The sequence below is a fragment of the Fusarium fujikuroi genome, chromosome FFUJ_chr09, assembly GCF_900079805.1.
Source record: "Fusarium fujikuroi IMI 58289 draft genome, chromosome FFUJ_chr09".
Taxonomy (NCBI): Eukaryota; Fungi; Ascomycota; class Sordariomycetes; order Hypocreales; family Nectriaceae; genus Fusarium; species Fusarium fujikuroi.
In genome coordinates, this window is record NC_036630.1 from 516,313 (window position 1) to 540,492 (window position 24,180).

General features: G+C 49.6%; 11 protein-coding genes; 3 read left to right on the forward strand and 8 right to left on the reverse strand.

The window, feature by feature from the left end:
* Nucleotides 1–559: 559 nt before the first annotated feature.
* Nucleotides 560–5,001, forward strand: FFUJ_10011 (uncharacterized protein; the record flags this gene model as incomplete). XM_023568023.1 has 2 exons in its annotated part: nt 560–1,048; nt 1,099–5,001. 2 exons carry the CDS (start codon nt 560–562, stop codon nt 4,999–5,001), a joined length of 4,392 nt encoding a protein of 1,463 aa, XP_023435382.1.
* Nucleotides 5,002–5,289: 288 nt separating this feature from the next.
* On the reverse strand, nt 5,290–7,754 carry FFUJ_10010 (uncharacterized protein; the record flags this gene model as incomplete). XM_023568024.1 has 2 exons in its annotated part: nt 5,290–6,358; nt 6,412–7,754. The coding sequence occupies 2 exons, from the start codon at nt 7,752–7,754 to the stop codon at nt 5,290–5,292; spliced, it is 2,412 nt and encodes an 803-aa protein (XP_023435383.1).
* Nucleotides 7,755–8,515: 761 nt separating this feature from the next.
* Nucleotides 8,516–10,099, reverse strand: FFUJ_10009 (uncharacterized protein; the record flags this gene model as incomplete). XM_023568025.1 has 4 exons in its annotated part: nt 8,516–9,071; nt 9,122–9,414; nt 9,465–9,977; nt 10,028–10,099. 4 exons carry the CDS (start codon nt 10,097–10,099, stop codon nt 8,516–8,518), a joined length of 1,434 nt encoding a protein of 477 aa, XP_023435384.1.
* A 558-nt stretch (nt 10,100–10,657) lies between these two features.
* Nucleotides 10,658–11,795, forward strand: FFUJ_10008 (related to PAF acetylhydrolase family protein; the record flags this gene model as incomplete). XM_023568026.1 has 2 exons in its annotated part: nt 10,658–11,218; nt 11,274–11,795. The coding sequence occupies 2 exons, from the start codon at nt 10,658–10,660 to the stop codon at nt 11,793–11,795; spliced, it is 1,083 nt and encodes a 360-aa protein (XP_023435385.1).
* Nucleotides 11,796–12,773: 978 nt separating this feature from the next.
* FFUJ_10007 (related to serine-type carboxypeptidase f precursor) lies at nt 12,774–14,471 on the reverse strand (the record flags this gene model as incomplete). XM_023568027.1 has 4 exons in its annotated part: nt 12,774–13,899; nt 13,951–14,047; nt 14,097–14,300; nt 14,351–14,471. 4 exons carry the CDS (start codon nt 14,469–14,471, stop codon nt 12,774–12,776), a joined length of 1,548 nt encoding a protein of 515 aa, XP_023435386.1.
* A 919-nt stretch (nt 14,472–15,390) lies between these two features.
* On the reverse strand, nt 15,391–16,305 carry FFUJ_10006 (uncharacterized protein; the record flags this gene model as incomplete). Its single annotated transcript, XM_023568028.1, has 1 exon — nt 15,391–16,305. The coding sequence occupies one exon, from the start codon at nt 16,303–16,305 to the stop codon at nt 15,391–15,393; it is 915 nt and encodes a 304-aa protein (XP_023435387.1).
* Nucleotides 16,306–16,727: 422 nt separating this feature from the next.
* On the reverse strand, nt 16,728–18,149 carry FFUJ_10005 (uncharacterized protein; the record flags this gene model as incomplete). Its single annotated transcript, XM_023568029.1, has 1 exon — nt 16,728–18,149. One exon carries the CDS (start codon nt 18,147–18,149, stop codon nt 16,728–16,730), a length of 1,422 nt encoding a protein of 473 aa, XP_023435388.1.
* Nucleotides 18,150–18,589: 440 nt separating this feature from the next.
* Nucleotides 18,590–19,264, reverse strand: FFUJ_10004 (uncharacterized protein; the record flags this gene model as incomplete). Its single annotated transcript, XM_023568031.1, has 1 exon — nt 18,590–19,264. One exon carries the CDS (start codon nt 19,262–19,264, stop codon nt 18,590–18,592), a length of 675 nt encoding a protein of 224 aa, XP_023435389.1.
* Nucleotides 19,265–19,855: 591 nt separating this feature from the next.
* Nucleotides 19,856–21,091, reverse strand: FFUJ_10003 (trichothecene synthesis TRI7-like protein; the record flags this gene model as incomplete). XM_023568032.1 has 2 exons in its annotated part: nt 19,856–20,282; nt 20,346–21,091. 2 exons carry the CDS (start codon nt 21,089–21,091, stop codon nt 19,856–19,858), a joined length of 1,173 nt encoding a protein of 390 aa, XP_023435390.1.
* A 438-nt stretch (nt 21,092–21,529) lies between these two features.
* Nucleotides 21,530–22,522, reverse strand: FFUJ_10002 (related to YSC84-protein involved in the organization of the actin cytoskeleton; the record flags this gene model as incomplete). XM_023568033.1 has 2 exons in its annotated part: nt 21,530–22,146; nt 22,204–22,522. 2 exons carry the CDS (start codon nt 22,520–22,522, stop codon nt 21,530–21,532), a joined length of 936 nt encoding a protein of 311 aa, XP_023435391.1.
* Nucleotides 22,523–23,783: 1,261 nt separating this feature from the next.
* FFUJ_10001 (uncharacterized protein) lies at nt 23,784–24,140 on the forward strand (the record flags this gene model as incomplete). XM_023568034.1 has 2 exons in its annotated part: nt 23,784–23,895; nt 23,956–24,140. 2 exons carry the CDS (start codon nt 23,784–23,786, stop codon nt 24,138–24,140), a joined length of 297 nt encoding a protein of 98 aa, XP_023435392.1.
* Between the last annotated feature and the right edge of the window lie 40 nt (nt 24,141–24,180).

The following is a 24,180-nucleotide window of genomic DNA, read 5'->3' on the forward strand; positions in this document are numbered from 1 at the left end:
ACACGGCGTTTCCGCTTCTGTTGAGCAAGAGGCAAATCGATGCACACGCCCTCAGCTAGCGCTCGGGGCTAGGCGTTTCTTAGCGAGCGTCCCAGCTCCCGGGCCGCTAGTGGCCGTTCAGCCAGCCGCTATAAGGGGTAACAGGGAGACGCTAACCAAGCATTTGGTGGTGTGTTGCCGTTCTTCCCGTAGGCCTCTGGGGGAAATGTTCCGCTGAGGGTGAGAAGTATACCGTGTGTATCGCACTGTCCGACGACTTTGGGACTGGACCCTGAAAGAGTGGTTGGTAACTGGGCCTCGGCCTGCGTGTCTCAGTCGCGTATCGGAAGCTGAATGAACCCTAGCTAGCATCTTACGAGTATTGCTTCCGTGCTATTAGATACTAGCGATGGCTAGAACTGGCAGGGTATCTTTTGCTGCGCATCTGATTGCCAGTAAGGCATGTGGAAGCTTGAGGTTGATTACTCGCCATTGACCATAACGACCATCTTCACTATCGCCAACATACGACCAAATCACTATCCCTTCTCCATCGACTTTGTTGGCGCATACTTTCATAATGGCTACAGCGATGGCTTCTAAACCTCCGGCAGTCGACCCAGCAGATGTGTCAGAAGATGAGCAAGAAACTCCAATTTACTTGGAGACGCCATCTGTTCCCAAACCACAAAAACCCGTCAAGAAGGCCACAGACATTGACTGCTGGTCTATGAACCTTGATGCCTTCATTCTCAACAAACACATCTTCAACAAAGAGCACTTTATCGCGCCACTAAACAGGCCAGACAACTCCTCATTTCTGGCTGGGGAATTCTCAGCGCCAGATGCGATCCCCAATGTTGACATTGATGGAGCGTATCCGTGGTACTCAAACTCGCGCATTGCGGATATCACACAAACACCAGAAGTCGATAAGGATGATAAAAATATATATGATCGCATGTTGCGTAATGAGCGATTGGGCGTCTATCTTCATTGGACGCTGCCGCAGCATTTCCGTAATGGAAAAACAAAGGATACCGACGATGAGAAGGCGGGAGATGTTACAGTAAGTGCACCGAATTGCGGTACCAGAACAGCATGACTGACCAGCGACAGCAAACACATGTGCCAGACCGTTGGATAGTCTTCAGATGCATCACTGAAGCTTCTGAGCCTGGTGCTCCAGCATTAGCGGCTTTTATAGTTGAGAGCAATCGCATCCGCCATTTCGGCGGACACTTTGACCCATCCACAGACGACACGTTCGATGTCGAAACGGAAGCCTCTCCATTCATCGACCAAGATGTCTCAGTGGAAAAGCAGGTCGATGTGTTTATGGGTATGAAGCGCAAATTCGACGATGATTGGAATGACCCTGATCCCAATGGTCTTTACCACTCGCCGTTAGCATTGCTGGACTCTGCCAATCCTCTGTTCCCAGACTTTCAGCATCATAACTCAAATATCTTTTCAATTCACGATGATGTTAGCTGGAAAGATAGTGCAGGCAAGATCATCCAGCCTGCGTCTGCGACTATCTCGTACGCTGTCTTTGGCTATCATTCAACATTTCACGCGGAACATGATGAGAAGAAGTCTATTACCCACGGTGCCATGTACAATGTCAAGTGGACAAGAGATAAGGCGCCCGAAAACTCCGAGGCCCTCAACATCGCCAGGAATGTGAGCGATAAGCAGCCTATAGCTATGGGATCAGACTCGCTGGAAGCGCTTGAAGCATACCTCCATGCTTTACCAGAAAGCCCCGTGGAAAAGACAGCAGCTAATCAGAGTCTGGAGCCCAAGCGCTGGAGCAACAACGACTGGATTGCGCTCATAGACGAAATGAAGATGGCAATCGGACAATCCGGTCAAGGTGGACTTCTCGACTCTCACGTACCGCAGAACCTCAGAGCAGGTTTCAAACCTACAGACGGGGGCAAGAAATGGCGCTTCAATAACGACAAGGTCTCCGCGGACGGAAACGACCAGCCCATCAATCCCAACAAAATGAAGGAACTGCATGTTCCTACCGCGAACGAAATGAGAGACTTGCTCAAAGCGGATAGGTTCCAAGCATATATAGATGCTCTAGACCGTCAGGAAGGATATCTTCGCCATCGGCTCTTCTGCGAGTGGTGGAAGCGTCGTGCTCGTGTACCAGGAGGTCGATGGGCGGAGCCTTCAATTCGCGCGGAATGCAGCAAAAGAATTCGCGATGATCTAGCAGCTTTGAAGACTGTCAGAGATTTGCGCAGTAAGTACAATCAGGATCAAGTGCCTGCAGATTTGGAAAAGATGCACGCCACTGCTCGATCAGAGTTCTTTAGCCGTACGTCTCCTTCAATTGTCATGGGCGGACTCGGCACAGCTTGGCCTTCAGAGTTTCTCGTCAAGAAGAACAATGAGGCTAGGCCGCTGAGCTCACTGCCGTTTACTGGCCAGCAAGGAGCCAAAGTGGTACAGGAATGGCTGAAGGAACTGGTCGGAGCCAAGCCAGGGGATGCGAATAACCAGCTGTGCATGGTCCACGGCATGAAGCTCTTCTTCCAGAACCCAGAATTGGTCAAGAAGATCGCCGATGCGCAAAAGTCGAACAAGGGCCTCATGCGACTTCCAGCCCTGTTTGAGTCTATGGACAGCCTCAATGCTCTCAATTATACGGCTCCAGGCTGGGTCCGTGTCGGAGTTGATGCGCTGATGCAAGAGTGGGCATATGCCTTGAGCATCGGCGATCCAGAGAAGATGAAGGAGCCCAGACCTGCTTACTACAACAAAGCAGATACTCACTGGAATGATACACAGCCCTGCCGTGTGTTATTCCTAGAGTGGGAGGTTGAGTACTACCATCTACCGAAGCGATTCTGGACGTTGCAGAGGTTGAGCGATGGCACGGCCGACTACAGAATCGCACCGGGTGTCAACATCTCATCCTTTGACATGATGGACCTTCACAAACGCGCTGTCTCGGGACGAAGCATTCTGCGCCCCAATGCTGAGTGGGCCATGACAACGCTGGCACAGCAGTTGCTAGACAAATTGGATAATGAGTCTCTCAAGGAGAAAGCAAATCTAGCAGGTGGAAAGACCCAGATTCTTTCCCAGCTAGAAAAGTCATTGAAGAGTCTTAACCTCGTATCTGGAAATCTTGATGGCTTCACAGATCAGCTCCTGACTCTTCATGGTGGAATCCACGTTTCCCCATACAAATCCGAGACGCATCCTCCACGCAATGAAAAAGAGAAATCACTTCTCGAAGCATTGCTGAAGTCTGAAAATGGTCACGATGTCACTCCATTCGGAGAAGATGTTTGTTCCATCGACAAGGCAGAGCGGGACTTCAAGCCTGTCACTCACGGCCAAGCACGGTTCACAAAGTTCAACATCGTCGATAAATTCGGCCAGGTCGTCTCACCGATCCATACACCGGATGTCATCAACAAGACCAAGCCTCTATATCCCTGTCTCGGACGCACAATCGCGTGTCAGCCGAACGAAGCAGAGGGTGGAGGCTTTGCCAACAGTGTGGAACTAGACAAGGAGCACTGCTCGCAGTTTTTCCAACTCGGCCATCGCATCAATCAAGACGCGAGACTCAACGTTCAGTTCGTGGTGAATTCCGCTGATGCTTCTGCGCATCACGAGACAACGCAGTTCTTCAGTGGTGATTTTGAATCAGGAATCGGTCAGAGACACCATGTCTGGCGCCCTACCACAGAGTACGAGGATCCTGTCTGGGGCTGGCTTATGCTTGACTTTCGCACTATGGGCATCCAAGTCTACAACGCTGCTGGTGAGAGTATGGGTGAAGCTCTGGTGCCGGATAATATCCACGGCAAGGCATATTGGCAGGTTCACTACGCCGAGGGTGACATGTCTGAAGCAGCCAATGAGTCGTCGCAATTGCAACAGCTCATGAAGCGCATGTCTGACGCCAAGTTCCTCGTTGGTCTGTGGGCAATGCTTGCTGATGCGTGTCAAAACATTTACAACGACCCTTTGACAGGCGATGCGCAGATGCTCAATATGGTCGGACGGCCACTTGCGCTCGTCAATATCGGCATGAACCTTGAGCTTGCTACGCCTGTGATGCAGTCGCAGAGCTATCAAGACTTGTTGAAGAAAGAGGAGATCAAACTCGATGAGTACAAATTTGAGGTCCTTCTTGGCGACAAGTCGAATCTGCGTGATGGACTCATCGGCTACTTTCCTCCATCGCCAGAGCCATCTCCACCAGTCGAGCCCGCTCCCATTCCACAGCCTCAAGACCGCGTCACAGACAAAGTCCCCGACATCAATTGCGTCTATACCGAGTTTGGTTATCCAGGACGTAACATCGTCGCGGGTGACAACCAGAAACCAGACTCGTTCGCCTCGCCCAGCTCGAGCAAAGTGTACCTCTCCCCTATGCATGTCGATCCCTCGAAGTGTATCCCCGATCCTTCCAAAGAATACGCCAAAGAATACGATGCAGCTGCAGCTTACCACCGTGGCATCTGGAATCATCCTTCAACTGTTGTCCTGGGCGCTATCGTTGATCCCTACCAACCCGTTCATATCGCTACTGGTATTCTGCCATCTACAACACTAAAGCTTCCCCAGTGGATCATCGACCAGACTCTCAAGAAACTACGCATCCTCTTGCGCGGTGGACCTGTCCTCACACGATCAGACCTTCCAGGTATTGACACCAGCCTCGACTCATGGAAGAAGCCTATGAACCAGACCACGGCTGAAGCATGCATTCCCGCCCTAACGGACAAGGGCGAGTGGTCATGGCTACAGCCTAATCTGGCAGCGTATACCTTGCCTGGAGATGATGATGAGTACCTACCCCAGTTCGTGCCTTACAACTTGAAGTCGGCGCCTTCAGACTACCCTCTAGAAATGGGTCCGCATACGGTGCTCGAGGGTTTCTACAAGTTCGAGCTATCTCAGATGAAGCCAAAGGCGGAGTTGAGGCCTGGCAATCCAGCAGAGGGTGGCGACGCAAAGCAACAAACAGAAATGAAGAAGTAATTGAGCGCTGGAGGGTGAAATGCGATTGCCTAGTTGCGAACTTCTTCACCTGTACATAAATGTCTGTCTGTCTTTGGATGCTAGTTCTGTTTGCGTAGTTTCCCTTGATCCAATACCACAGTGTTTATTCCGAATCTCGCATACATAGCTCTGACTTAACTCCTTTAGATCGGGCCATGGGTCAATGCGATCAGACGATAACGACTCCTTACTATTGAACCTGTTCTTCAGAGGTTACTAAATACTGTTTAAATCTGTGTGCCATTGTGAAGCCCCTCACTCTATTTCTCATCGCTTGAGTCCATGCCTCTGAAACCAATTCTGGTGATGCTCCTCCTCCCACCTCTTCTCCGCCCTCCTCAACGTCGCCGAAGCATCCCAGAAATCCCTCTTCTGTGCCACATCCCTCGCCGTCCTCCCCTTATTATCCTTAATCGTCGGATCTGCCTTCCAATCCCTCAACACCCTAATAACCTCCCTCTTCTCATCGTCGCCATCCTCCGCCACACTAGCAGCATAGTGCAACGGCGTCCGTCCATCCGTTGTGCGAGCGTTAGGATCAGCATGCGCGTCATCAACCAGTAATTCGACAAGCGCCGTGGATGCATAGCGCGCTGCGAGGTGGAGGGGTGTGCGGCCCCCGTTGGCGCGCGCGTTGGGGTTGGCGGAGGAGCCGAGGAGGAGCATTGCTATGGCGAGGTGGTCGCGTTCTGCGGCGAGGTGGAGGGGTGTGAAGCCGTTTTGGTCGCGGGTTGAGGGGGAGGCGTGGCGGAGTGCGGAGTTGCAGGCCTGGATATCGCCGTTCCATGCTGCATCGAGGAGGATCTCTTCAGGGTCTTCTATGGGCGCTGGTGGCCTTGAAGGCTTAGCTTCCACTGGTGTCGGCTGCGCAGGTTTGATGCCTATGGGTTCTTCTTTCTTCAATGGCACCTCTGTTGGCTCTGCAGGCTCGGCCTTGGGTGACGGTGTTGGAAGATCGGCAAGGTCATCGTCAACCTTGAGCTTCACGCCCTTTGGAGAATCTGGAGGAGTTTCATCGGTATTCTGTTGAGTCTTAGGTTCACCAGCATCTTTCTCGGGCTGTGTTGGCTTGTCCTCTGGCGTCACATCCTTCGCAGTCTCAACCTTGGGCTCAGTTGACACATCAGAGGGCGCTGACTTCGCAGCGTCCTCATCGACCGACTTCCGATATCGCCCTACAGGAGGAGGGTCCAAGTCAATTGAGCCCGCCCTGGACTTTGAACTAGGCTGCGCTGCGCTTGACCGTCGTGCATCAGGAGAATTTGAAGATTGCCCGGGAGCTGGTGGTGGTACTGGGTTGTTAAATCCGGGAGGAGCAGGTTTCATTAGAGCACGCCTGGAACAATTGTCAGAAAAGCAGCCGTGCAGGTAAGTTGAGCTATGACTTACGAGTAAATGTTGACCATCAGCTTGCTAAGAGCCGCCAATTGCTTCTCTAGCTCACCATCAGCCAACTTGATCTTCTCTTCCCACTCATCCTTATATTTGTAAGAGTTATAAAACTCCTCAAGACCACCAAACATGGTCCCTTCTAACCCATCACTGCTAATCTCTTGAAGCAGCTTCGTCATTTCGTCCAGTGCGGCTGTCGCATTCCTGATCGCTTCATCGATTTGCCTCCGCATGGGCTTCGCATCATCTCCCTCGATGATGTCGGGTCGTGCCTCGAGTGTATTCTGAATCTGGGTGATGGTGTCTCTTGCCGTTGTCGCCTTAGCGGATAGTTCATGGATCTCCTCGGGAGTCTTTTGGAGCTTCATGAACCAGTCCGTCCATTCTTTGGCAGTATCAGCATGCTTGCCTAGCGCTTCGATACCAGCGTATGCAGCAACAGCTTGAGGGAAATGTTTCATAAAGTCAAAGCCCTTCTTCTTTGGTTCATTCTCAGTCGGCTTCCCGGCTGGCTTTGCCTCTTGTTGCTCTGGAGATTTGACAGAGTGCCTTCGAGAGGACAGCTGTGGGTTCCCAGCACCTGAATAGCTGGGTCTCCTGCCTGTCGCCGAGTTATTCGTTTCATGAGAACGAAATGGCGAGTCTCCTCTTGATCGAGGTCGTCCTCGTAGCATGTCCGCTGCTAAATGAGGTGCTGGTCTATACACTGACGGAGGCGATCTCTTTCCCGCCCCGGGCGGACGTCTTGGTGAAGGCGGTGGCTCATAGGACGGACGTCTTCTTGGATCAGGTCGTGAGCTGTCCGTCGGGTAAGACCTCATTGGCGGACGAGCGACCACAGGCTTTGCAGAGGGCGGAAATGGTGGTGCTTCAGTTCCATAAGGTCGTGGCTTTTGATGTCGTTCTGGAGTCGGAGATCTACGACGGGATGTAGGCCGACTCTCATCCTCCGACATCCAGTCCGAATCTCTGGTCATGCGCCGTCTCAGCGCTCGTTGTACAGGCGCAGGTGGAGGTGGTCTCGCTTGAGGCGACACAGACCTGAAGCCTGAGTCCCTACGCCTTGGTCGCTCATAGTAGGATTGTCTCGGGCTTGATGAAGGTGGATATCGCGGTCGCCGACTTTCAGCCTCATAAGATCTTGATCTTTGTGCAGCGCCTACTCCTGGTGGAGGTCTCAACGGTCCCTCATTTTTTATCGTTGGCGGCGGATGACTTGGTGGGGGTCTCGAGTAAGACGCGCTCGGTGTTCTTAGAGGCGGTCTTTTTGGCGCGGGCGCTGGCGCAGGCTGAGGTTTCGGTCTGGTAGATGACCTCAACGAGGGAGCTTTCTTTGGCATTTTGCTCACAATAAAAGTGCCAAATCTCACTTGCACTTCGCAAATATCGCTCAGGTACAGGCCTCCTCTTAAGGAGAGGTAGATAAGCTAGCGACGGGTAATTCGCAAGATAAAACAGGCCCCAGGGACCGGCATGACGCCATGGCATGCATGTCACAGGCCCTATAGAAATCCGGGGCATCGAATTAATTGGTTCTGTAACGAGGGACGGGGTGAGCAGTGTGACGTGTCTGCTGATCCACCCTAGACCGGGGGATGATCAGAGACCCTTTTTGAGCGGGCCGTGACGGGGACCAAGGAAGATGGACTAGGGATCAATGTACAATTATATCACGCTATTCCCCACGAGAATACAATTGGATTGTTGGCATGTAAATTTCTGGACAGGCATATTGTAGGGCCTTGATCTCGAGATCTTGCAGATGCAGTGCAACTCTTTGATGTAACAAGCAAATCTGGATACGTCTGTGGCTGTGTTTGCTTGCCTGTCGCATGATGGATGGCCTCATTCAAAATGGTTGTGTTGCCTGCCGCTGGGCTATGTCACATGATGCGCGAGTTAAAACTGTATGATCGATGCCTAATCCTGGTGAGATCAGGTTAGTCATGTAGGACGATTGTCAGCTGCCAAGATCACAATCCCAGTACATGAATAGACTTATTCTAGGCAGGAGATCGTCTGAGGCATATTTTCGCAAAAGTGTAACAACGGTGGAGAATTTATTCTATGATATGCACTATAATTAGTATTGAGAGTCCTATCAAGTAGATAGAGGCGAGTCTGAGTATGAGGGCGGACTCATCCGTGCCCATACACCCATCAAGTCAGCCCTGAAAGCCGCTGCAACAGGAAATGTCCTCTCTATCACCAATAGATTCTGCATAATACAATCCTGCTGCCAACCTTGCCAAGACCGTGCACCCGCAACTCGCAGTGGAAAAAGTACCAGTAACGAAGAGATGGAAGAATTATACAGAACAATATTTGTATGAGTCAATATGTTGACGACATGCATTTGTATCTCTTCTTCGCTCAAGTTGGGCGCCACAATCCCTTTGTCCTGCCAATATGGAATTTCATAGTCGAAAACTCCGGAGAGGTAGATACTTGTAGCTGAGAAGAATGCTTTGGTCAAGGGTGAGAAGCCCCCACTCACATTCTCAGCAGACTGTTGTTCTGAAGGTCCGTCTTTGGCTTCCCAGTCGACGAGAGATTGTCTTAGACGAAACCCTTCTTGAGCAACAGCAAAAGCTTCGTCAAGATGTTTCGTGACATCAACAGAATCTGCGTCCGAGTGATACAGCAGGTTTATCGCCCTAACATAAATCATTAAAAACCATGCTTCATAGAAGAAGGGATTACCTACCGAACACGAAGAGTTGAGCATGAGACGATGATATCCAAAAGTTCATCCAAACAGTCACTATCGCCTTGCTCTTTGGTCCTAATCTCGCGTGTGAGACATCTCCAGTCTGGTTTTGCAAGAAACGTTGGCTCATTGAAAATTATAGCCCGGCAGACTTCAAAGATTCGTATTTCGGTGAAAAAGCGTTGTCCATGACCTGATTTGCATGATGTTGGGCCTGCAACGACAAGAGCTTTGGAAGTACCGTGGACTAGGTGTTGTATCCATCCTTCGCCGGTCGCATCAGTCATGAGCTTTAATCTGTTAGCTTAGCCACAGTAAAGTGCCCTCGAAAACTGCTCACCTCGAACAGGCCAAGTAAGTGAGTAGTCCACAAGATGCGATGCCGCGCGTTAGGTTCTTGATCAAACTCCTCGAGGGCGTTTCTCAAGCCGAAAACAGACTTTGAGTAGTGATGAACAGCCAAGTTGTAAGTTTTGCTTGGATCAACACCTTCTGATGCGTTCAGCTTAACAGCTTGCATCGCTCCTAGCGAAAGAACAGCATCGTGAAGAAATGTCCCCGATCGTTGATCTTTCATCAAACCTATCACATCAGTGAAGATTTCCGTTCTCGGATTGCAGCTGTTCCGCCGTAGGAAAGTGTCAAAGTAGTGAGAAAGATAGTAGATCTGATCACCTGTAGGGTTGATATCCAGCCGGGGAGATTGATTTTTGCAGGTAGCAGCTGGAACTGGAGCCACGGTCTTCTTACCCGACTCATCCTGACTGATCCAAATCTGCTTAGGCTTCTGCTTCTCAAAAGCACACTCAACCCTCCTCCTTACACAATTGCTGCACGGAACATTTCCAGAACACTGCACCACAAGGATCAGCCATGTACGATGACGAATGTCTCGGTACTTACCTTGAGATGGCTTGCAGCACATGCAAGGCACCGCGATCGTTTCTTGCGTCTATCGAATGGTCCAACCGGCATCTTCTCTTTACTCGCTCGCTGCGTTGATGCAGTTGGTGACTCGACAAGGGAAGAGGCTGGGTTTATACTCAAAGTGGTATCGATTGAGCGAGATGAGCTTGGCATGTCGCGATACCCTTTTCGGAAACAATTGAGCGACGCTAGTGCCCTGAACCAATCATGTTGTTAGCTTGGCGGGGAGCTGAAGTTCAACTTTCGTCAGCGAGTAAGCTCGGGCAGAAAACGTTTCTTGGCACATGAGGCTTTTGGGGATGGGAAATGCCAATTCGCTCGAACTTGACTGCTTTGAGTATGGTAGAGGCTGTGTTTCTGGAATGACTATGGAAGATCCCACGAGTTTGGGTTTAAGCTTTACCGATAATGTAACGAATCCTGCGAGCTTAGACATCTAGTACCAGAACTCCGATGCTACTTCATGATGGATATCTTTTCTGCTGATTATAAGATGCCTTTCCATCCCTCTCATTACCATCTCCGTCAACACCATCATCCAAAATTCAAGCTCACATTACCTTCTTTCATTCACTACAACCAAGTTATTTACTTGACAACTTCACTATGCAGTTCTCTCTTCTCTTTCTCTCCCTTGTCGGGGCTGGAAATGCCATCCTTCTCCCCAAGCCAAGCGGTCCATACGGCACTGCCCTTCGCATCGAGGGCATGACCGACAAAAGCCGCATCGACCCCTACGACCCTAAGAAAGGACATCGACAAGTCCTGGCCTCAATCTTCTGGCCCGTCGACTCATCATCTTGCTCAAACAAGGTCGTCCCATACATGCCCCCTGCTACAGCCAAAGCATACGGACAGCAGGTAGCGCAGTTGGGTCTATCGAACGATACCTTTTCCGCTCTCGAGTTTCAGGTCTGCAAGACTCCTATTTCTCAGAAGGGATGCGAGACCGAGAAGAAGTCGTTTCCTGTTGCTGTCTTCTCGCCTGGTGCTGGCAACTCGAGGTTGATTTACAGCCTCATGGCTCGCTCGCTGGCTAGTTATGGCAACGTCGTGGTTCTGATTGACCATCCCTACGATCCTCCCGTTGTTGAGTTTCCTGACGGAAAGATCATCAAGGGAGGAAACATCCCCGATGACCCGAAATCTAATCAGCAGTTGGGTTCGGTGTGTATACATCTATCGTCTCGTGTCGCACAATGAATTTGCTAACTCTTCATAGGTCAAGGCAAAGGACATCTCCTTCACCATCTCAGAGCTTCTACGTCCCTCTTTCCAAAAGAAGGTCTTCAAGGGTCTTCCAGGCTCAATCGACAACAAGAAGATCGTCGCCCTCGGTCATTCCCTCGGCGGTGCCAGCGCAGCTATAGCAATGCTATCAGACAACCGAATCCGTGGCGGAATGGACCTGGACGGTCAGATCTTCGAACCTGCTCTCAGCAAGGGTCTCGACAAGCCATTCTTTCTCATCGGCCGCCCTAACCACAGTAAGGAAGACACCACATGGAAGACGTTCTACGCCAAGCTGCGAGGACCCAAGAAGGAGATTGCTGTCAAGGACACTGTTCACGGATCGTTCACTGATTACCCTCAAGTCCTCAAGGCTCTCGGTCTGCCAGAGGCTCTTATGAAGGCCATAGAGCAACAAGTTGGAACTGCAGAGCCTTCATATCTTCAGAACTTCCTTTCCAAGACTGTTGTGGATTACATGAAGCTTTCTTTTGCTTACAAGGGCAAGAACTAGATACATCCTCTGTTCCCTTGCTTCATAGGACAGATACATCATCAGGGCATAGTGTCACGGATCCGACTCTCATATCGCTTGTATAACTTTCATGCCATTGTGCATCTTTAATTATAGATTTTAAAGACACGATTATAGAATTGAACTTTAGTATTCGTCACTGATCCTATCCGTATCGTGCATGGGCTTTGCGCAACCCTTGCCTGAGTCTTGAATCTGGGAACTTTAAGACCCGAAGCATTGATTGACTTTAAAGGCAATTCAGGTCAGGTCAAGCCTATGCTATTATGGCACGATCAGAATATTTTAAAGTCTTTTTAGCGGCGCTACTATCCTTAGTATTGGCTCGAGGGCTCAACATCGTCATCTGACGAGTTCATTCGTCCAAGCAGTGAAGTCACGTTCTGATATGGTGGTTAGTGCAGATAATAACTCCACGACAGCCTTTTGAGCCAATCGAATGAATCCTTGTATGTAAGCATCCTTGGGGAGCATTTTAAAAGTGATGTTCGAGCAGTTCTTACTAGGTCCGTAGCGGCAGTTGGGAACAAAAGTGTCAACGCTATAACTAATAAGTGCCAGGCTAGGATCTGTCATACCGTGATCTATCTGTCAGGACTGAGGGACTCTTAGCTGCGCCATCGTCATTATTCTTGGCATTGAGGCACCATGGTTTGCTTAAAAATGTCAGCGAAGAGTCTTACTATAGATGGTCTTCTTTCACTTTCCAGTTCCACTGAATATCAATGACTTCCAAATTATTCCTTCGACACTAAAATATCGTTAGTAGTGACGTCTTTCGAGACTATTTCGATGGCCCAAAAAGGAACATAGACAGTTCTAGGCTGACCGAAAGCTGAAAGTTGGTTGATAGCTTCTTGAGATAAAATCACAACGTGGCATAAATCGGATCGATAGTGACAGCAATTATGTATTCAGTCAGCCTTTCTGCCTTATATCCCCCAAATACTGAAGTATTTAGTATGGCCACTTGAAAGAAGTAGAAATATTAACAGAAAAGGGTTCCGCATCCGTGAGTGACTTCACCCGTCCAAGCATATGCTCCAACTGTCTAAACGCAGCAGGCGGCGCATACTGCGGAACCATATGTCCACTAGTCTTAACCGTTGCCAACGTGAACCCTCTCTCCGAGTGAACCGATCCCTGAACACTACCACCTGCCCAGTTCTCAACATTGCTCTCAGTGTTGTTAATAATAGGAACAACAAACTCTGCACTCGGTGCAGTCTGGAAACCCTGCTTGCCGTTCCATTTAAGACCCTGGACGGCTAAGGCTGTTGTGTTGGAAGTGATGATATAATCAGCCATACCAGATCCGATCATGACATTGTTGGTCTTCTCAACGAGAGTTTGGAACTTCTTCTCGTGCTCGGCGGGGTCATATCTGTCATCATCGCCGACAAAGACTGGGCCTGAGCACGATGCCCATTCCTTGGGGTTAGCTGGGGCGTGGATTGCCTTGCGGACACCGGGGATATTGAAGAAGAGTGTTGCGCCGGGAGGAGTGTACTGAACAGAGGGGAAACCGAGTACATCCCAAAGAACCGGGCAGGTATCTTGGACGTGGTAAACGTTGAAGCAAGGATTGATGACAGTGTTGACCTCTTCGAAATGAGCAGTGATGTCGCATCCCTTGACCTGAACAGGCTTCCAAGGTGCCGGAGGGGGAGGATACGTAAGATGAGTCTCACGATACTTATCCAATCCACATTTCTCATTATCGTTATCAAGAATCTTCTTGTTTTTATCCGGAATCGCAAATACACTCTCCCAATGCCTGAAGAAGCCCGGGAAAGCAGCATGGTCAAGGCGTAGCTTATCAGCATACGGCATGACAGGATCGTAGTAAAGAGCGCCCTTGACGTTATAGTATTTTGTATCCTTCTTGTCGAGCATGGCAGCGCCGACGTAGGGAACATAGACACCAGCGTAGCTTTCGCCGGTAACGTAAAGCTTTTTGCCTTGCAGGCCAAAAGTGTCAACGAGGTTCTTCCACCATTCGACGAATTGGGCTGCTGTTTCGGTGTTGTTCTTTGCTGTCACGTGGCCGGTTGAGAAGCCAGTGCCAATGGGATATTCAACCCTGAATAATTGTCAGTCGGTCATGGTACTTTTGTGAATGGTAAGATCCTACCAGATGACGTTGGCGAGTTTGTGCCATGACCAGGCATTTGGCACAGGCTTGTAAGTTCCATATTTCCACGAGAACGGGCCATTCTCTTGTGTAAGACCTAATAATCGCGTCAGTAATGAAAGAATCAAAAAGGTTTATCAAAATACCTTCTAGAGAGGAGCAGCCTGGTCCTCCATTGAACCAAATCACGACATCGTCCTTTCCAGCTGGGTTAACAGTCGGGAAGAACCAATAGAAGAACTTGGGATCTTTGGAGCCAGTCTTCTTCCAGTCAACAGGGATTTGACCAGCATAGCTTTCACCGATATCAAATGAGACGTCGGGGATTCCCGTAGATGGGACATAATAAGCTGGTCAAGGGTTAGTCACATGTATCAAGTTCGTTGCGCCATCAACTCACGAGAAGTCTTTTTATTGTAGTACTGAGCATGCGCAGGCTTGGATGTACGAGGATGAATAACCGAAGCATTCGTCAAGGCAACAAAGCCCAAGACTGACAAAAGGGCAGTTTTCAAACCCATATTGACGTACAAGAATCCTTTACAGTTGAGAGAAAGCCCGGTACTGCCGGAGAAGACAGGCAGCACTGTTGATATTTATACGATCGTCATACATACTTGCAATAATTCCCCCTAACATAGCCCGACGATCAGAGGAACTTTTGCCAAGATAAAGTCCTACTCAACAGGGTACACAACATAGTAAACAAGCCTGCACGGAAGTTCGGCATGAATACTTATCTGTGCCTTCCTAATGCAGCTATTTGCGGGGTTCGTGATATCAGCATCGTGGTACGATAAGCTGTTCGTGTCGATCGCTAGGCGGGAGGATCCCATTGGCTGGGCCGTTTGACAAAAGTTCGATGGAGGGCGGTTGACCAATTGATTGAGGGAGAGGCTTCGCTTAGACTTTTGTGACAAGAAGCTTGTTCTTGGGAGAGGTTGGAGAATGACACTTCGGTGTGCGATAGACTTTGGAGAATCGGATGTTGAGAACGTCAGACCGAGTACAGGATAGCGTTGTATTCCGGTGGAAGCTTTAAGAAAAGCCGTTGGGCGACTATTTGCCGGTTGTGGTGAACTATCCGTCATCAAGAGTGCTTGGCTCGAGTGTTTTGGTTTCTATTCTTGCCAACTCGTAGCTTTGTTATGAAACCCTATCTTGTTAAGCAAGAAGCCAAGGCCTTAGCTACTGAAGGAACTTATATACTGATAATTATTCCTCTGTGATCATCCTCCAGTCCCTTCTCTTGTATATATCGGTATATCTCACCATGTACCTATCTTATATGTCTAGCATAGATAAATATGCTCCTGATCCTTCTGTCCTTGTTGTCTATGCTGATGTATGTTGAATATCAAGCTTATATATGCAAACACCAAGACCTTACATATCCCAGGTCACCAACCCAACCAAAACTCCAGTAATTCAACCAAGACATTATGACCGACTCATCTCCTCACGGAGTTGTTTCTGAAACTCAAACTTCCTCTCCCTCCTATCATTCTCTCTCCTCCTAAACTCATCCCTCCTCTTCCTCTCCCCAAGGGTACTCCTCAAACTTGAATCAGGACTCTCCCAATCAAGCGGCACCTCCTGGAAAATGATCGGCGTCCACACCGGCAGAAGTCTCATACCAATTTCACTCTCCGAAGGCGGAAGTATCTTCCACGTCTCGTCCGTCTGAATATCTCGTCGTTCAACGGGTATAAACGCCGCTGGCTCAGGTGGATTTAACTTTAAATACGATACTTTTCTATCGCGATCGGAGCGCCATTCTCGATACTCAATCTCTGCATGCGCAGCCTGTTCGTCGCTTAATTCAAGAACAAATGCTTCCTCTTGTTCTAAAAGAGGCGGCTGTGATTGCGTCGCGTATTTCGGCTCCCATTCTCGAAGCTTGGTGTGGCATTTTTCCAGCGTTGACCAATGCCTCTCAAGAGCTTTCGCGCGGGCGTGAATATCGTGAGGTTCGTCGGGAAGGGGCGCCCTTCGCCCACCTCTTCTCGCAATAGCACCAATCGTATCCTTTATGTCCGTCTCCCTGAGAACCAGCCACGTTAAATCACGTCTCGTTTCCAAACTGCGCAGTAATTTCGAGCAAAAGTGATAATCATCGCCCGGTAACGACGTAGGAACAAGAGTGTCGCGAAGAACGCGATCGATGTATCGCACTTCGCACAGCGTGTTCTCAAGCCTCGCGTCTTTGGGGATGTCTCTAAAGGGGTTGCAGCGCTCAAGAAAAGCTCTCCCCACTCGGGCGTTGGAGTCGCTGAGGGGTTTCAGGTTGATTATCCCGGTGATTGGGGGGCTGCGGGCCTTGAAGGCGTTGAGAAAGCCTCGAATCGCACTCATGATGCATTTTCTGGCCGAGTTGAAAAGAGGGAATGATGTTTTGAGGCACAGGGCGAAAAATGAGAATGGGAAAATTCTTGTTTTTAAAACCCCCAAAGTTGAGAAAAGCTGGGCGCTGCAAGTGATCCTTGTCCCTCCCGTGTTGCTCCGCTTGACCGTCTCACAGTGAGGCCTTTCACTGACATTCGGACAATGCCGCGTGCTTTGATCAGTTCAATGCGACAAATAGAAGCGGTGTATTAAAAGTTTTCACTATGAACAAGGACATGTTGTATCCAGTTTCTCTTCCGACAATATTTAGAAAACCGCAAGGTTCTGTGCAAAAGTCTCAACTCCAACATCTCAAACTCTTCAGTGATCGGCGTCACATGTAACCAATTCTGTCCTCTCACCCGCGGGAAGCTACCCCAAACGAATCAAGCTCATCGCCACCGCGCCCGATTCTCCTCTTCGTACAAATCATATGAATACCCGTTCCATTCATCCTGCAGAGTGCGAGCATCAATGCTACTGCGCGTTCCTTGACCAGGCAGTCGACGAGCCTGGAATGAGAGAGACTGGTGGTTCAACCAACCCTCAATGCGACCGTCGCCAAGAAACTCCATCCAACCTTCGTTGCGGTCCCCGTACATTATAGGTCCCTGATCTTCACGACCCCGCCATTTGAACCAGACGCGATCATGCGATGAGCGCATGGGACGTTCTTCAAAGAGGAGTACGCCTTTGTAGACGCCGAGGTCAAATTTTCCCCAGAGTCTGTTGCCAGAAATTGTGAGGGTCAATTGGAACTCATCAGGGTCAAAATCCCATTGCTCGCTCACATCGAGCGATTCAACTTCGTAGTCGCCGTTTAAAAGACCCAAAGGTGCAAGACTGACCTCGCCGACGTCATCGCTGCCGTTGTTCTCATCCGAGGAGTAATCTTGATCTGGAAATTCCGAGTATGGGGGTGGAGCATCATCGTAGCCGGACGGAGCGGGTATTCGTCCTCGGGCCGCAAAAGCGCCGCCACGTCGAGCAGTCTGAGGCTTTGCGAATCTGGGAGCTTCGGGGGAGGGGTCTCTTGCTGTCGGGCGGCTTGGACCAGTTGACCGTCGCGATCCGTTTCCTCGGGGTGCAGTTTGCTTAGTTCGAGGCTGTTTTGCTGGCTCTGTTGCAGCAGTGCTTGCGCCTCTGCCAGGGCCTTGGGATGCACCGCCTCTGACACAGCGCGCAGTCTGGGGCTTTCGCGCTGGTGTCGGTGCGGGGCCCGTTTCAGGGTCCTTTGCCGCTGTCTTCACCGTGCTTTTGACGGGTGCTTTTGCTGGTGTCTTCGCTGGCGCTTTTGCCTTTGGTGTCGCAGTCTTTGGTGTTGCAGTCTTTGGCTTTTTGACTTTCGCGTTACTTTCGTCGTCGTTTGCCTTTCTTTTGGCACCCACTGCAGTCGGTTTCTTTGTCTCAGTCTTCACAGGTGTTGCTTGCACTGCAGGTTTGCTCGCCCCACCCTTCTTCGCCTCGCGATCGTTCTTTGTCCATTCCTTCTTCAATTTGGTCTCAAGTTTGCTCACACTTGCCGGCACTTTGAGGTTACCTGCATTAACAGCGTCAAACAATCGCATGCGCGCGACAGACTTGGTCTTGGATGGTGGAAGGCCGTAGTGAATGAGTTGGGCCTCAAACCAGTGCGCCGGGTGATCTTTGTCGTTGCCAGAGGTGAAATGCTCCTTGAGCTCGGTCGCTGTAGCGCGCCGATGACGGTTCTGGCCAGAAGATTGGGCGAAAAATACACCGTCGGCGAATGCGAAGCCGTCTTCAGCGGCGGGAGGAGCTCCGGGCCATGCGCTGGCAGTAGATGCCTTGGACATGGTGTCGGAAGTGGTTTGTGGCTCAAGTTGTGATTTGTTGGCTGGTTGACAGTTGGTTTAATGAGGCCTGACAAGCGAGAGCTGATGCTATCGCCAGTGCCTCACGTGCCATGTCTTATGCCACCCACTAATGCATGCTTATGTTTGCACTGACTTATGCTGCAGGTCATTCACGTTTCCTTGTACACTTACAGCCTACAGCCGTGGCAAGCACTGTCAGTCCTAACATTTCCAGCCAACGAGTTAGCAACCTGCTGGAACAGATGAACCATTATGAGAAAGTCAAATTGACTTGAACTTGTGCAAACAAATAATTTATGTTCTACCATAATCTATCCTCAAATCAGATACAATCTATATGCTAGTTTTCCGGATCTCGAGCCCAATACAAAGACGTCTATCAAAAGAAATGCTTCCAAAGTCGACCAAGACCATGGTCCTTAGAACTCATCAGGAGCTCCCTCAAAGATCCTAAAACCCTTGTTCAGCAATTCATCATCCCGACGAAAGTTACAAGACTCCTTAACAGCATCCGTCCACATGTCTTTGCCGCCTTGTGTCTTAGAAGCCAGCTTCACACCCTTCGCAACAGTCCTAGCAGCTGTAGCAACAGGTCCAACACCAGGAATAGCATACGTGCTCGCAAAAACAGCCTCCTTCATGACATTAACCATAATTTCACACGTAACGCTTCCAATCTCTCTGAAGCCCTTGTCAAGACCCCTTGCTGTGAAATCAACGGTAGCTGTAGCGAGAAAGTCCGCAGCTGAAGTGTCGCATTGACATTTCCCGATTGCATAGCGTTCGCCGTCTGGGTTTGCGCCTAGCATGTCGTTTGTGAATTTGCTGGGATGCACGGTGGTGCAGATCTTGGTGCGGTCGTTTTTGCAGTAGACGCCACATGCCCATGCACCGTCGCGGGGAGATGGGTCGAGGTAGAAGAGGCAGAGACCTTGTCTTGCGAATGCTCCGTTTTGGCGGTGGTAGTCGTCCCAGGACTTGTCTTGGTTTTGACGCCTCGTGAGGGAGGAATCTTCATGAGTAGGTAGGGCAGCGCCAGTAACTAGAGGGACCAGGGTGGCGGCAAAGGTGAGAAGAGTGTTGAAGGCAACCATCTTGAGTGTATGATGTTAAGTATGGAATCAATTGATAGTGAGTACTGTTTGGGAAGATGCTGTGATGCTTGCGAGTTTGAATGTTGATCTGATAGTTGCGGATGGTGATGAGAATGTAGTTCAACTCTCAGCCGTCTCTCTATTGTGTTTTATAACTTTCACATATTCTCATTTCGTTTATCCATAGGCGCAGTACTTGAGGCTGACATAAAGCTATCACTAAATCAGACGATGAGCTTACGGAAGATATCTTCTACCCTTGCGATCACATAAGGCGAGGTCCTCTGCCAAGGCCTAAGTGCTTAGTACTTGACTTCACACTGCCCCGGAATTCTTGTCTCCAATTGGCTACAGAACGAAATCCATAAGAAAGATCCAGTTCTTTCTCTTGGCTTTCGAATTATCCTGGCCACATAAAAGCGCGATTGGCTCATCAACTGTATATTTAGCTCTAACGAACTTCCTAATTTGAAGTGTCTCCGATCGAGGCAGCGAAACCCTTATATAACACGGCTGTGCTTGCGGCTTTCCAATGGTGATATAGCCACTCTGACGGAGAATGAAACCCATATCTGGCAGGATAGGATGTATCTAGTAATACTTCATAAAATGGCCCACAACTGAAAATGGAAGCAACTGCCCTGGATCTGCCACTCGCATAGTAGGGTAAAGGAACAATGGCGTCACCCACGTGGTGAATATGCAGAACCAGGTAAACCCAATTATCCAACGTAATGGCCTTGGTAGGGGAGTGTGTACCGTTGCAGTCTGCACCGCATCCTCAAACATAATCGCCAGCGGCTGTAGAAGGAAATAAGTCTCCATTTCGTACCGCTCTCCGGCCTCAAGCCGGTAGAAGTAATGTATGCAGCGGTGCATAAGCCCAGAAGCGAAGAATGCCAATGTCAAGCGTAAATATCGTGACAACAGCGTACCGCGACGGAGCCTGAGAACGTTATCTGGAATGAAGTCTCCCCAGCCTGCTAGAGCCTTGCGGAAAAGTCGATGCCAAAATGTTCTAGGAGATATTTAGTACAAGATCACTATATCTCTCAGCGGGGCTTTTGAGAGGTTTGCTTACCCCCAGAATGTTCGAACGGTGGACCATGAACTTATTGGCCCGTTGAGGTGCGGCCAGTCCTCTGGCTTAGATAAACCAAGCAGAACAGATACAGCAGCTATAAGCCCGTGAGCCAGTCGTACCGAAACATAGCCAATAACCCAATTCCCAAGGGCAGTAGCAAAGCGAAAGATTAGGTCTTCCCGAGTAAGGCTTGTTAGCTTGAACAGCGACTGCTTTTCTCTCGTGATTAAGTGCTTCTCTGGCCGCGGCGCAAGAAATATGGCATCCAAGACAAGATAACAGCAAAGACATTGAATAATCCTCGTTGTAATAAACCTAACAGAATTCGTCGGGGCCCGGTGCTTCATCGGAACTTCCCCTCGCAAGCCAACACGTCGCAGGCTGAAATACATGCCCACGGCACGAAGAAACTGGGCGACAGTGCTTAAAAGGCGTCCCAAAGGCCTTTCCTTCACCGTGAGGACATCATCGGCATTGTAGCGCGATAGCAGAATCTGCTCAGTGGCATTGGCGTAGAGTCCCCAGCTGAACAGAGATATGCCTGTTATTTGTGCTGGAGGCAACGATGATGTCAAAAGGGACGTGTAAAGGGAATGCTGCAGGCAGCTCAGAGCTACCGCTGCGCCGAGTCTGTTCAGGACTGCACTTTTCGGGATGAAGAGAATAGTGCTCGCGAAACAGACGAGGATGCTACAGGCGAGAACCACGATTTGAGACATTGAGCTTTGCTCTGGGTGGTTCATCGCGTTGATAAGGATGATGTGACCAGCCAAAACGCGTAGGAAGGATTGGATTCGATGAAAAATGGAAGTTGAAGAAGGAAAGATCATCATAACAAATAATGCTTGTGCGGATGGCGCGGTATATGAGCGAGATTAAACCCTGCATATTCAAGGTTTAAGGTTCAACGACTGCCGAGAGTCAATGCAGCCATCTCCATTGGGGCTAGCTGAACCAGGATTCAGCTGCTAGTGTCAGAGCACACAACAGTATGTCGTGTAAGGTCAATGGATTCGGGAGCCGTGGCCCCATGCAGTCAATCAAGGATAGCTCGGGCGTGTCTCTCTCTTAAGAAGTTACCGATAGTAATCCAGTCATTATCTCATATCTTGAAGTACGAGGTGCCCCATCCAGGGTGAGTTGCTGCACAAAATAAAGCAAAGCACCCATATATGGCGCTTTCAATTACCATAGTCTATTTCTCGTAACACATTATTCAGCCTCCAGTATCCTTCCGACCACATAGGCCCTCTAGCTGGAGCCTCGCCCCGCAGGATAGAAGCCACATCAACTTCCACCCCGTAAAAGTCCTCATTCGCCTTATCTCTCGTCGTGATGACAGTCCCATCAATCTGTGCTCCCACATAAAGGCCCCTACTCTTCACATAGCTCCATATAGGCTCGGCAGCGCCGTCGCTGCTGACGGCAGAATCAACATACACGCCAGTACCAACCGGCCCAGCGGTCACAGCGACCTCGCCCCCGAAGGAGACCCTTGATTTGGTGAACGCAGCCACGGCTTCCGGAGTCCGCAGAACACACACGCAGTCGTATATGTCCATGGCAACCATGAAGCCAACGCTGAGGGTGTTGACGGCGAAGGAAGATGGTGGCGACCATGACCCATCGGGCTGTCGTGCTACAACAACGCCTGAACCGCTACCCCAGGAAAATTGCGCCCCAGACCGAAATGCGGTGAAGATGGCGAGACCTGCAGCTGACTTGAGGACTTGTCGAGGAATTTTGACTATTGCCTTTCGTTTTGATAATGGGTCGTTTGGCGGAAGTGGCGTTCCTTCTGTAGATAATGTTAGTCTATCTCTTATAATACCTCTCGTGCACCATCGACACGTACCGCAGAATGAGGTCAGGATTCGTGCTGCTTTGTCGCATTCTTTATCTAGAGTTGTAGGCATGAATGCCTCACATCCGAGCTTGTTTGCGAAGTCATTCACGGGGCCAGCAATCTTGGCGCTGAGAACGTGAAGACGATTGGCAAAACCTGACTTTCGGTTTATCTGCATCCCTGTGGATTGTTCTTGGGTGGATGAACCACTGGCGGAATATGCTGGTGGTGGGGGAAAGTAAGGATTCTTGAAGTCGTATCCTGCAGGGCGAGTATTGATGGCTTCATTAGCCGGAAGCTCGAACAAGTCATTATGGTTGGATCCCATGACTGCCATTGGATTGTCAAAAGGGAGGGTGAAGTTATTGAACGAGTTCCGGAATCCACCTTAGAAAATGCTTGGCTCTGTGCTGTTAAGTCTGCTAATTTCATGCTATAAGTTCTCGTCCACGAAAGGGAACAGCAATGAAGATAAATATTCGAGTCAGTTGAAGTCGTGTCTGATACTTGATAGCATAGCAATCATCGGACGCCGCGGGGCTTTCCTGAAGCCTGTGCGAGGCTGTACATGGTAGGAGATTTAGGTATCCGAAATTCCGAACGGCCATATATGAGCCACTGTACTGAGTAGCAGCGCTACATTGAAAAGAGTGAAAATGACATGGCCTACCCATTCATTTACCCTGAAACCTTGAGAACGATGCTACTGTCCGCAAGCGGAACGTGCAGGGCAGTTGGCCACGTCTGGGATGCCCGCGGGGTCCGAACGAGCAGGCAAACCCCAACAACATACAGGGATCATGACCAGGGAACGGCTTATTAGGGTAAGTTACTGGACTAATCTCAACTCATATCTCAACGGAAGATATAATCTGATCGGCCCGGCTGTATGGTATGTCAAAAGCCAGTGATCAATGGTACTGGGGATTGTCTGCTTTTTTTTCTCCACCCAAGCTCTTATGAGTTGGTTTATGTCTGCCGGTCCCGGGGCTGAAGTATTGGATTTCAACACCACAACTTCCACAAAGGCCTTGAGTCCGCTCGACAGGTATCACCCTAGTAATCCGTACCTGAGCAATAAATATAGTCATGTTCCCTGGTGAAGTAAAAATAAGCGAAGTGGCTTACGCTAATTACCTCTAACGCTTCAAGCTCTTTATTCCAGTCAAGAGATTGGTCGGAATTATCACAGAATGCTTATTCCAAAAGTCAAAGTTAACCTATTAGCTGACCTAAGTAGAGAATAATAGCCAGAAAGACTTTAGTCTTAAAAATAATTCTTTCTTGTCCCATTTTGCCAATGTCAAAGGTTACTTGTTCCGTCTCGATTCGGTGGGCTAATCCAGCTCATATCCGCACCGTCACGGAGTGGCGCCTGCGGCTGAATAATAATAAGACTCAACAAGCCATAGTACACAGATAATAGGATCTAGAGTCGCTAGCTTAGGGGTCTAGATCTCACAAGGCTGAAAAGGTGGTGAAGCCTCTCGCTGGCAGCTGATTCTGTTTTAAGCTTATAAAACCCGGAACATCGCCAACTAAACGTCTTTCAACTTCACACATCATTGTACCAATATACCCTCTCAAACATGAAGATTAGCTTTGTCCCATTCGCTCTCGTCGCTGCCATGGCTGGTTTTGGAGAGGCGCGAAACTGCACCCCTAAGCTTGACCACTGCGGCCACTTCCTCCTCGATATTGGTGAGTTTCTCTGCTTCCGATCTATCAAGCTAGGGTATCTCTAACAGGTCTCTCTCATAGGCAAATACTACACCACCATCTCTGACGAGCTTACCCGCGCGACCAAAGCTACGTGTTTCAAGAAGAATCAGATCAATGATGCCCTCTTCTCGTGCGGCCCCAATGGAACTATCAAATTCAAGAAGTACTGCAAGAATGGATGTCAGGTCGGAGCTATGGGAAAGCATGATTACTGCTGGACTTAGATTGGAGGCTGAATGTGAGCCCAAGTCGTCTAAAGGAGAG